Raw genomic sequence first — 13,176 nt, forward strand, 5'->3', positions numbered from 1 at the left:
GGTTTTGGACACAAGATTTCGATGCAAACACCGAGTTTAGACATTCAGCCTTTTCACGTGCCGTGTCAGCAGTGTGACCATTTGAGGTAAGGGAGGGGATGGAGGGGAAACAAACACCAGAAACAGATTTCATTAGACGTCACCAGGATTTTGAGGAGGGAGAGAGGTTTGAAAGTTCGGACTTCTTTCTGGCTCTCCTGAGTTTCTCCTGAGAGGACTGAAAGTTTCTGGCTCTCCTGAGGGTAGATACACACTTGTTCCGAGCTTGATGGAAGGAACTGAGATTACCCTCAGTTGGGTTTGCTTTCCATGAGGCAAAGGCAAGTTGTTTCAGGACAACTGCCTCACCACAAGCTTCAGTGAACCATGGGCAGGAGGAAGGGAAGGACAACTGAAGACGAGAGGGGATAAATCTGTGCATGAGGGAGGGCAAGTTTCTTTAAAAGAATTCCCAGGATGAGTTGATGTTGGAGAAAGTAGTGATGACAGACCAGTCAAGAAGTTTGATGGCTGCTTGGAGACCCTGCCAGTCGGCCTGAGTGAAATGCCAGACTCGACGGCAGTGAGGTGGTTCTCTCATAACAGCCAGAGAGATGTCCACTTTGACAAGGACGTGGTCAGAAGAACCGATTGGAGCGAAGGAAGAACAGTGGATATTTTCGGGGAAATTTGTCAAAATCAGATGCAGAAGAGATGGAGTACCATTGGTTGAGATCCGGGTCAGGAAGTTGACTGATTGAGTCAGTCCCAATGAGTCGCAGAAAGCTTTTGCTGAAGTGCCGTGACAGGTGATAGAGGTACCCACACCTGGCCAACTGGCATGATGACAATGGAAGTCGCCACATATGAGGAAGAGAGAGTTCGGATGAGAAGAGGGAAGTTGGTCCATGTTTTCGGATCGTGAGGTTTAAATGGAGTCATCACTGTTTGGTGGATGGTACAGTACACATATAAACATGAGGTGGGAGTGGAGGGGAAGCCCAAGCCAGAGGCATTCCTGGGGGTGTGGGGAAGTGAGAGCAGTGCATAGAGAGTGAGGAATAGAGTCTTTGATAAAGAGAGCAACTCCTCCACCAGGACGAGGCTCAGGTCTGTCATACCGGAGGAGGGAGTAACCAGGGAGAGATACTTGGGAGTCAGAGACATCTTGGGGGAGGAAAGTTTCTGTTGAGCAGATTATGTCTGGTTTGTCAGTGGCAACCTGTATGGAAAGATCTGTCAGGTTTGAGCGAAGGCTCCAGATATTTGAGGTCCACACTGTTAATGAAGAGGGAGGGAGGAGGCTTTGGGTGCAGGGGATGGGAGGGAAGGGGGAGGATAGGACAAGGGAGGAGAAGGGGGGAGGTAAGGAGAGTTGTTGAAAGTGTGGGGGATTGCAGAATCGCTCGGGGAGGGGGCTGGATAAGGAGGAGAATCGGCTCGGTGGTGCTGGGGGAGAGGGGGGCGAAAGAGGGGGAAGAAGGCATTTGAGGATTTGAGAAGGTGGAGTGATGAGATTGGAGGTGAGAGGGCAGGGGAAGGAGCCGGCTTTGTGGATGTGAGGGGGGGGGCAACTTTGAGAACGGTGAGTGAGGGGGGGTGAATGGTGGGAGAAGGGTGAGTGGGCAGAGTTGAGGGAGAAAGGTGAGGAGGGAGTTTTTGAGAAAGGTGAGAGTGAAGCTTGGAGGGAGAAGAGTGTGATGGTTGCTTTGAGAGGGGAGGGTGAGAGGGGTGAGTTGGCACTGAAGTTGAAATAAAAGAGAACGGTTGATGGAAAGGGAACATTCAGAGCAAACTGGGATTTAAAATTTTTCGGTGAGAGATGCGATTCAAGACATTTCTTGATGGATGCACTAAAGGAAAATTAAGAGAATGGAGAGAAGAAATGCTGTAACAGTTGGATTTTTTTCGGCAAGGCATGAAAGAAAGTTGAAATCGAGAGTAGTCTGTTGAAATAGAAAAAGAGTAGTGCATTATGATACAGTAATGAGAACCACACATGTGAAAGAGGAAGATGAAGCAATATAATAGATTATTTTTTATTATTGTTGTTATTTTTTGAGAGAGTTTTCATCAGATTAGGTCATGGAAAGGTTTTTGAAAAAAATTGTGAGGTGAATGGGGCGTTCCAGTCAAGTGTACACATTTTTCAGCGAAATTGACACCGTCTCATATTTCACTCTTTTTTGTGCAAGTGTTTGTATCCACGGTAAAACATTGTGTCAATTTTCAGACCTGGGGGCCCATTTTAGGGCCCCCCCCAAATTTGGGTGCCCCTGGTTGACCCACAATCTTCCAGTCACCATATCACAGGTTGTAGTGGTCCGATTTGGATGATCTTAGTATCAAAATGCTCGTAAAGGCGAGATCTTTCGAATCGCGTGAAGTAAAATCACTCCGAAACAGTAATTCAAAAAGTTATACTTTTGGGCGCCCTTTGACCTTGGGCCCCTGCCCCCCAGCCAAACTGATGATACCGATTTTTTCGTGTGAGAATACCCCTTCATATACTCCAACACCTCAGCATAAATGAAAATGGGATCTCAATGGGTTCAAGTGTGATGATGGTTTTATTGTTCGGGGTCCACATATCACTAATTCTTGATTCGACATTGGGCTACGTTTGCCGTCATCGTTCCAATAACGTCATCTGCTGGCAGGCGACTTTATGTCTGAAATTGACAATCATCATTTCTGGACTATTATATACTAGTAAAGGTGCCCGTCTTTGACGGGCGTCACTGGCAACATATGGTAAAAGACAGATAGCATGAATGTATTTTAAACAATATATTATATCATTTTTATCCATTGACTATCATTCAGGTTTTCCCCTTCGACTGTCCCGCAGTAGCTCCACTTTGATGACATTACCACGTAGTTTAGTGACTACACAACGTGTACCATTCGTGAGTTCCGGAGGATCCATAGAGCGCATTAAAATTACAGGGCACCCTGCTTTAAAGTGATCCAAAAGGCTGGATCAGTTTCGTCTACATAGTCATATCTTGTAGATTTTAGCTGGCCGGATCAGTTTCGTCTCCATATTCATATGTTGTAGAATTTAGCTGATTCTGAAACTGTTAACAGCATGTCGATCGGATGGTTCTGTGATTTTCTACGGTAGTAAACAGAAGTACGACTTAAGCCTGTACGCCACTATGCGGAGACCCGAGGACCTAATATTTCACAACAAACTAAAAACTCACAAAATTTGAAGATATTTTAAATAAACAATTTATTATAATATCAATTAAATATCATTTTTATCCATCGATAATATGAATTGTTCTGTACAGCTATAGTTGTTCTCCTGGGATCTGCGCATCTATCCACAATCTATGTTCTAATGAAGTGCAGTCGGAATAATAAAAAGTCAGATGAACATGAACTGTTTAACTACCATAATCATCAAAACGAATTTTGAGGGGCCTCTTAAGGAAGACAATAATATCATTACTATATATGTCAATGCTTGTTTCATTTCATGCAGTAACAAAAATCTGATGGTGGAACAAAAAAGAGGCGTGCCGAAATATTAATATAGATAATCATCAAAACGAATTTTAAGGAGCCTCTTAAGGAAGACAATAAAATCATTACTATATAATATGTCAAAGCTTGTTTCATTTCATGCAGTAACAAAAATCTGATGGTGGAGCTAAAAAAGGGGCATGCCAAAATATTAATATAAATTTCATTTCATGCAGTAACAAAAATCTGATGGTGGAACAAAAAAGGGGCGTGCCGAAATATTAATATAGATAATCATCAAAACGAATTTTGAGGAGCCTCTTAAGGAAGACAATAAAATCATTACTATATAATATGTCAAAGCTTGTTTCATTTCATGCAGTTACAAAAATCTGATGGTGGAACTAAAAAAGGGGCGTGCCAAAATATTAATATAAATTTCATTTCATGCAGTAACAAAAATCTGATGGTGGAACAAAAAAGGGGCGTGCCGAAATATTAATATAGATAATCATCAAAACGAATTTTGAGGAGCCTCTTAAGGAAGACAATAAAATCATTACTATATAATATGTCAAAGCTTGTTTCATTTCATGCAGTAACAAAAATCTGATGGTGGAACTAAAAAAGGGGCGTGCCGAAATATTAATACAATTTCATTTCATGCAGCAACACAAATCTGATGGTGGAACAAAAAAAGGGGCGTGCCGAGATATATATATATATATATATATATATATATATATATATATATATATATATATATATATATATATATATATATATATATATATATATATATATATATATATATATATATATATATAGCATCATTTGCGAAAAATTATTCTGCCTATTGTGTCTATTGATTTTTAAGTGTATATTTTTTGTTTAACCATCATCAAATTAAGTTATAAATGGGATAATCTCAGTTTTTGCATATTTTGCAGTAAGCATGGCGAGTGAAGATCGAAAGGAGTTCCGAAAATACTGTTGCAATCCATTCAGCTGCCATAAAACGAAACAACGAAAAGATCTTCGCAATGTGTCAAATGATATGTTGATGAAATTTTCTTCAAAGGTGAAAAAAGATGACAGACTTTGTACTTCGTGCAGAAATAAACGTTCTCAGTTGTCCCCAGAGCGTATTGAAGAATCAACTTCGACTCGTCTGAAATTATCATCAGAAGGTACTATCGAAGGTATTGCAGAATCTATTTCGACAGATGAGGACGAGGAGGTTTTTGAGCGAGAAGCAGAAGTTGACCTATTAAACCAGTCGTTATCGATGATAGGTGAAAGCCCATTCGACAAACGAAAGGCGGAAAGGAACCCAGGATACGTTCCTGAAAAGCGAAGTAAAGTGGAAGATTCTGTGCGAAAGAAATTAGAACTAGTTGCTGGACCAAGCACTGTGGAGAAAACACAAAATACAGTGTCAAAATGTGATGAAAACTGCATGCCAGAGGTGATCAAAAGCCTGAAAGAAAAATACGTTGTTTCGAGCCGTTCAGAGCAAATACGTATACTGACAATATTTGCTCGGAATATGAGCATCAGAGGGATGATGAGTAAATTCAGTTGCTCCCAAAGAATGGCTGTGCAAGCCAAAAATTTAGAGAAAGAAAATGGTATGCTCTCGTCTCCAAATCCCAAACAGGGTAAAATATTGCCTGACGAAGTGAAATCCGCCGTAACCGAATTTTACCAAAGTGATGAAGTCAGCCGAATAATGCCAGGAAAAAAGGACTGTGTGGTGGTCAGGAATGAACATGGAAAAGCCAAAATTCAAAAGCGCCTGGTACTAAACAATCTCAAGGAAATGTTACAGAAATTCAAAGAGAAGAACCCTGGCTTGAAAGTTGGATTCGCGAAGTTCACCATGCTCCGTCCCTCGGAGTGTGTCCTGGCCGGTTCAGGCGGTACACACAGTGTATGTGTATGTACGATACATCAAAATGTGAAACTCATGATGTTTGGTCCCAAAATGCCACAGATAGCCGAACTTCCGAGCTATCATCATGTGATAGCACGCATAGTTTGTAACCGAGCACAACCGGCATGTTATTTCAGAACTTGTGAAAGTTGCCCATCAATTGAAGACTTCAAAACCGAGCTACTGAGTGCTTATGAAGTAGAGGATATTGATGAAATTCAGTTTAAACGGTGGATATCCACCGACAGATCTGAACTGAGCTCCATGGTCCTGCCTTTGGAAGAATTCATTAATCAATTCTGTGAACGAGTGGTGAAATTAGTGAGACACGACTTCATTGCCAAGGCCCAATCTCAGTTTCAGAAAAATAAGAAAGACGAAATCTGTGAAGGAGAATTTGTCATTATTGGAGACTTCTCAGAGAACTATTCATTTGTCGTACAGGATGCGGCCCAAGGATTCCATCGGAACTGCTCTCAAGCGACAATTCACCCCTGGGTTTACTATTTCAAATCGGACGATGGCAAATTAAACCACGATTCGTTCACGATTATATCAGAATGCAATACTCACAACGTTGTCTCAGTCCACCTCTTTCAAAGAATGCTCATTGAACATTTGAAATCTAGCTTTGGAAATGTAAAGAAACTTTACTATTTCTCAGACGGTTGCGCTGGCCAATATAAGAATTGCAAAGCCTTCATAAACCTATGTCGTCACAAATCAGAGTATGGTATTGACGCAGAATGGCATTTTTTGCCACAAGTCATGGCAAGGGCCCTTCAGATGGCATGGGAGGTACAGTCAAACGAGAAGCAACATGTGAGAGCCTGCGTAGACCTTACGACAGTCAAAATATTTCTCCAAAAGATATTTTCGCCTTTGCTGAAAATGGTTTGAATTAAATGAAGTTCAGTTACGGGATCCAAGAGGCGTATGACGAGGAAGAACGAAATCTGGAAGAAAGGTTAAAAACGGCCAAAACCATAGCTGGAACTCAAAAACTTCATGCTTTCATCCCTATTTCTGAAACTGCTCTTCAAGTACGCTAATTCAGCCTTAGCGAGGAACACCGTATCGAGTCAGCTATTTCAAAATCTACACTAACTTTTAACGGGAAACTCTCAGGTTATGTCACAGTGCACTATGATGGAAAATGGTGGCTTGCCTGCATAATGGAAGCCTTTCAGGACACTCATGAAGTGAAAGTGAATTTTCTTCATCCGAACGGGCCTGCAAATAGTTTCTTTTTTCCTGACATTGAAGATCACTGCATTTTAGACATTTCTGATATACTTCTTTCCGTAGAACCAAAAACTGCTCAGGTAGAACCTACACAATCAGTAAAAAAGAAACATAGCTGTCAAATAAAACATTAGTTGGCAAAAAATCTTGACTATAATATGCTTGGAAAAACTCTTACTCATACTAGTATTGCTTCCAGTTCCTGCATGTGCATGTGGAAAATATATGTACAATATACTGATATAGTGTATTGGAAATCTTGTGTTCAAATATTGTGCTATGTATTGTGGCGTATTGTGTGTTCAGCACCCAAGTCCCTGAACAATAAAACCATCATCACACTTGAACCCATTGAGATCCCATTTTTAGCTCGCCTGTTCTAAGAACAGAGAGCTATAGCGATACCCCCGGTATGAGCGTTAGCGTGAGAATGTTAATTTTTTTGTATTACGGAAAAACTCAACGGATCACGAAACTTGGTGGGGGGGGGGGGGTAAGGTATGGTCCAAGGATCATGCCATTAGATTTTGGACTTGGTCCCCCCCCCAAATAAAATTGTTAGAGAATTTTTTTTTGCATTTCTACATGTTTTAAGTGATTTCCAACCCCCCCCCCCCCAAAAAAAAATTGTTAGAGAAAAAAAATTTTTGCAACTTTTTTCGACAAAATTTCGATTTCTTTGTTTTTGCATTTCTACATGTTTTAAGTGATTTCCAACCCCCCCCCCAAAAAAAAAAAATTGTTAGAGAAAAAAATTATTTTTTTTTGCATTTCTTCATGTTTTCAGTGATTTCCAACCCCCCCCCCAAAAAAAATTGTTAGACAAAAAATTTTTTTTTTTTTGCATTTCTACATGTTTTAAGTGATTTCCAACCCTCCCCCCAAAAAAATTTTTTTGCAACTTTTTTTTCAACAAAATTTCGATTTTTTTTTTTGCATTTCTACATGTTTTAAGTGATTAGGATTTCAACGAAACTTGGTGGGGGGGTTAGGTATGGTCCAAGGATCATGCCATTAGATTTTGGACTTGGTCCACCCCCAAAAAAAATTGAGAGAAATTTTTTTTTTTTGCATTTCTACATGTTTTAAGTGATTTCCACCCCCCCCCAAAAAAAAATTGTTAGAGAATTATAAAAAAATATTAATTATTAGACGTCTTTTAAAAACGATAAATGTATAAACAGGCGAGCATTGGGTGGCTTTGACACCAACTTAGGTCATTTATGCTGAGGTGTTGGAGTATATGAAGGGGTATTCTCACACGAAAAAATCGGGACCATCGCTTTGGCTGGGGAGCCGGGGCCCATGGTCAAAGGGCGCGCCAAACTATAACTTTTTGAATTACTGTTTCGTAGTGATTTTACTTTGCGCGATTGGAAAGATCTCGCTTTTACGAGCATTTTGATACCAATATCAGCCAAATCGGACCACTACAACCTGTGATATGGCCTCTGGAAAATTGTGGGGCAGCCGGGGGCGCCCAAATTTGGGGGGCCCCTAAAATGGGCCCCGATTGGCCCACAGGTCTAAAAGTTGGTATTTTGAGTTTTTTCACCCAAGTGAATAAATGACCAACATATGGGGAGAAAATGAGGTATTAGTGTCAGGAGGGTGTATACACTTGACACGGAATGCCACGAATGGTGAATTTGGATCGGTAAATGCAGAGGGTGGAAACAGATCATGTGGTTACGGGAGAAGCACGTGGCTATGGGAGGTGTATAGTCAAAAGTGAATTTATTTATTTATTTTAAATAAGGATCGCGTAACATTCGGAAAAGGGAAGGTTGAAGTTCCGGAAAAGGGAAGGTTGAATTTCACACAACTTCCAATGCTACGGGAACCTGTTTCCACGAAAACCAACCAAACTTAAACAAGAGATTACAATGACATCCAAAAACATTATGGAATACATCTTCTGAGCACGAACCACAAAATCATCCTTAACAGAACGAAATCCAGCAAATCTGATAAGCTGAGATGAAAACACATTGTAACCTATCTTAACATTCACACCTGATATATGAACACCTGGACAGGTGAATTTGTTTATGGTGTAGGAGCTGCAGCCCACACAGAAACCATGCTCCGAGATAGCAATCAGTGCAACCTGGTGTCAAGGGGTATCCAATAAGATCGAATCAGTTGTTACCTGCACTTGAGTAAGGAATTTGAAATTTGTTCAGGATACCAGTGATAACTCACTTACTCATGGCAAATAAACACCCTTTACATATTTAATGTCAAACAACAAGCAGAAGGGACACCAGTCTAACGTCCATCTGAAGGACTGTAAACTTCATTTTTTGTCGACAAAAATCAAGGCTCGTGGAAGAGCGAGAACACAGAATGGATCAGGATGCAAAAGAAGAAAAGGAACAGCAGAAAAAGAATGGGGGGATTCAAACAACAAGGAGGGAGAAAATAATTGGAGACGGCCAACAAGGAATGCAGCTAAGGATGATGGATAAGAGAAAATGCAGGTGGTGGATAAGATGCATAAGGAAGCAAAATTTGAGATGTAGGTGGTTTATCGAGTGTAGAAAACATCATGGTTTTGGATGGGAGAGAGAGAGGGAGAGGGAGAGGGAGAGGGAGAGGGAGAGGGAGAGGGAGAGGGAGAGGGAGAGGGAGAGGGAGAGGGAGAGGGAGAGGGAGAAGAGAGAGAGAGATATAAATAGCTGTCTTGAAGACCTGGAGGAAAGTATGAGATTGAAGAGGATGTGGAAAGTGGTTCACAGGCAGGAAAAGGGAGGAAGAAATGAGTGGAGGTGAGCAGCGATCCTGGATTTTGGGAGTTTTGCCATTACAGTGTTAATGGTGGACCACGTGCACCCTGAAAAGCTTGGGGGTGGGGGTGGACGAAGCATGAAGCGGGCAGAGGGTGACAGATCATAAAGGAAGTGGTGGATGGCAGATAGACCACCGACCTGACTGCAATGGTGACGTAATAAGCGTGTTTACTCAGTTTCATCACTTGAGATTCCAATAATCTTGAAGGCCTTGGTACTCCATCAAGCTGTGGATGAAGGCCTTGTAGGTGGATAGGAGCTCAGGTGGGCCGACGAAGGACTTTGCATGATGGAGGATGTCCAGTCGGCGACCGTCTTTGAGGGCCAACATTGAAATGTGGTTTACCCAAGAAAGATCGTGGCTGAGAGTGAGCCGCAAGAGTTTAAGTGACTGAACTTCTTTGAGAGGGTTGTTAAGAATGTAGATTTGGAGGGTTGGCCACACGATCCTTTCGGAGAGAGATGGTGAGTGTGTGAGATTTCTCAGGATTAAAAGACCTATTCCAAGTGTGATTTTGTCAATGTCTGAAGAGAGGGAAGAGGATGTCAATGTCTGCCTGTCTTTCTGAAGGATGAGGGATGTCATGGCAGAGGATGGTCATCAGCAAATAGATGAAGAGGATTTTCCAGAGAGTCAGAGAGATCATTGATGAAGATCGGGAATATGACTGAGCCCAAAAGACTGCCTTGGGGCACTCCAGCCTTGACAGGGAGAGGAGATGAAAGGATTCCATCGAGAACCACACATTGGCTGCAATAGTAGAGGAAGTCAGGCAGTCATGTGTGGAGTTGGCCTCAGATGCTGTAGCCAGAGATGCTTGATCTGTGTTCTGGAAATTTAGCTTGTCTGAGACTTTTTTTTCCATCATAAATAAGCTGTTGCCACACATCAAGCCCACCCACATTTGTCTGTCTTTAAGAGCCAACTTTAAAAAGGCCGGCCTAACTCATCTATATGGCAGCAATTCCCACCCTTATTTATTTTTGAGTTGGTCAGTGTCAAACATAGAGTTCTTTTTCATCATAAAATTAATGGTTTATCTTACAGAAGTATCAAGAGTATCAATGATCCGATAAAATGGCGACCAATTTATCAAGCATGCGAACAAAAGCCAAGTGCAAATCTGCCGTCATGCTGCAGCGTTGTATCAGCTTATGGCAGGTGGAAGCGTGAAACTATCACGCATGGGATTTTTTTGCATTTATGGCATTGTTTTGAGGCAAAAAAGTTTTGTTTTGGTATTTTTTGAAGAATTTGGCCAGAAATATCTCAGAATGAAATTCCACCTCGTGACAGTTAACACCCATGCATGTTGCAGTATGTTGATATTAAACCCAAATAGATTAGCATTTATTCTTTGTTTTGTTTCTAAAACATCATGAATTATCTTCCCAATGCCTTGTACTTAAAAAGGACAGAAGTGTCAGCTCAGTTTGAAGAAAATGAACAAAAAAAGTAATGTTTGTGGTGAGAAAAGTGGCTAAAACTATGACGAAACGCCCTGTCGTGCGTCTCTACTGCTCCTTTTGCATCCTGTTAAGTTCTGATCGGTTCAGTGTACTAGTTCTTCCATCAGCCTCGACTATGCATACTAAAAAAAAAAGGTTCATATATTACGTCATATTTGCACAATAATTTTATACCTTTTACTCAACATTGTAAAGGTCTCTGTAAGTGCAATCAAACTTTTTTTTGTCTGCACCAGCAAATATTTAAATAGATTTCATCATAAAGTGCCTCGAGATACTCATTCGATCATCCTCAAGGAACTTTCACATAATATTTTGATCGAAAGTTGTGCAAATGGCCGAGGTTGGATGACAGGCAGACAGACTGTTCACCTAAAAAGTAATGGCAGTAAAACGTTAGCTTATACAGTACAAGAGCATTCTGAAGCAGTTGTAAGTGGTATAAATGATGTCTCTGCCATCTTTTTCCTTCAAAAAAAACGATTCAGGCAATGGAAAATTGTACATGGTATACAAGAACAGTTATTATTATATTTTGGGAAGTCTAAGGAGTTTTCATTCTATCAAAAACTCTCTCTGATAGGATTAAAGAATATACTACTACTTCTTTAACTGCCCCAATTAGTCCCACCTTCTTGTGCACTTGGCCGGGGACAGTTGTCGACTAGAGTTGATTGGACAGGTATTAGGAATTTGGAATTTGTTCAGGGTGCCGTCAATAACTCGCCTACTCTTCCTGAAAGACGCCATTGGGTCTTTGATGTTCACCAACCAATACTGACAGATGGGACATCGAGCTTAACGTCCATCTGAAACACGACACACTTTGTGATGCAATGCCCTGTCTGCAAATTATCAATCTGACAGTTAATAGTCGGGCCAGGAAAGAAACCCTGACGAGACAGCACAGAGGTAAATGTGCTACCTCGACACCACCCTTTCAGTCTATCGGACTAAAGAATGAAAAATGCCATTGCAAAGGGCTTGGGAATCAAACTTAATTTTTCCAATTCAAGAGCAATAAATAGATCATTTATTAACACAGAAAAATATCTGAAAAGTAATTGGAAAAACACACTGTGCTTTGAGAAGATCTTTTTCACGCCTCTCAAGTTCTGCACGAGCCTTATTTCTCTCTTCTTCCTCCATGTCAAGCTTTGTCTCCAAGGCTTTTCGCTCTTCCTCAATCTTCACCTGCATCTCACCCATCTTTTCGGCAGAAATCTTCTTCTTACCTGCAAAAAAGTATACAACGTATGGATTTATCATCCCCCAAACAGCTTGCAACAGTCTTCAAAAATGCAATGAACACTGAACAACCAAACAGAAAAAAACGAGGTTTTATTGAAACACCGCAGGCCTAACAAATGTGTCAATGTTACAGAACACATCTACACACAAAATAAATGTGTCTGTTATTATTATAAACATAGTGCGAGGAAAAGGTGGCATCGAATAATCAACAGGAAATTCAATACAATCCATAATGAGGAATGGAGGTGAACAGGAATCAATTAGCAAAACATCAATCTCTGGAAACACAAACGAGATCACCATCTGGTGGTTTCAATCAAGTATCGCTTCGGGAGGTCTATTTATGCAGTCATCTATATATTATGTACATACCATATGTCGAGATATCTATGCTATATGTTGGGACAGAAGGTGCTGGTCGAAAGGCTGGAAAATAAAATGAATGCGGGGCAGGAGGCGATGAGTAATGATGTGAAGGTGATGGGGAAAAAGCTGGATGTGATGGGCAATAACATGGCTGCGAGGATCAAGGCTTTTCGGGAGGAAGTGAACGAGGTGAGCGGGTGCATGGACAGCGTCTGGGATGAGATGAGGGTGGATCAGGTCAAAATAACGGATCAAATGCATGAAATACAGATGGAGATAAAAGGACTTAAAGGTCCCCTGACATGCAAAAGTACTGAAATTTCATTTATATATGTCCAAGAGGAGTTTTTCATCGTTATTTCAGATCTGACAATGATTTTTCACAATAATCATTCTGTAAAATGTAAAATTAAAAAAACAAACCTCTTTGGGAACGCCCCTAAAAATTCTCCTGAAAGGGGCGTAACCAACATGACGTCAACTACAGGATTACAAAAGCTGCACGTAAATTACTCAGGTTGGTGGTCTACGTGATTCTATTGGCTTGCTGTGCATTTCCACATTTGATTGGTCAACTCAATCGCTTCGTTCATTTCTGCTTTAAAAAAAATCGAACATTTGGTTTTGAATAATGGCTGACATGGACTTTCATTTGTTTGG

The 13,176-nt window shown here is 40.8% G+C and overlaps 1 protein-coding gene across 4 annotated transcripts in view; it reads right to left on the minus strand.

Annotated features, from left to right (window-relative positions):
* Positions 1-13,176, minus strand: part of KIF3A (kinesin family member 3A) — a 198,155-nt gene that overhangs the window by 102,994 nt on the left and 81,985 nt on the right. For all 4 annotated transcript variants that reach the window (XM_085899852.1, XM_085899850.1, XM_085899851.1 and 1 more), the window contains one exon: positions 11,975-12,131. In XM_085899852.1, coding sequence (XP_085755978.1) covers positions 11,975-12,131 — 157 coding nt within the window. The remainder of the gene's footprint in view (positions 1-11,974; positions 12,132-13,176) is intronic.

Source organism: Eptatretus burgeri, chromosome 10 (assembly GCF_056783735.1).
Source record: "Eptatretus burgeri isolate ZD-2024b chromosome 10, Ebu_testis_v1, whole genome shotgun sequence".
NCBI classification, from domain to species: domain Eukaryota; kingdom Metazoa; phylum Chordata; class Myxini; order Myxiniformes; family Myxinidae; genus Eptatretus; species Eptatretus burgeri.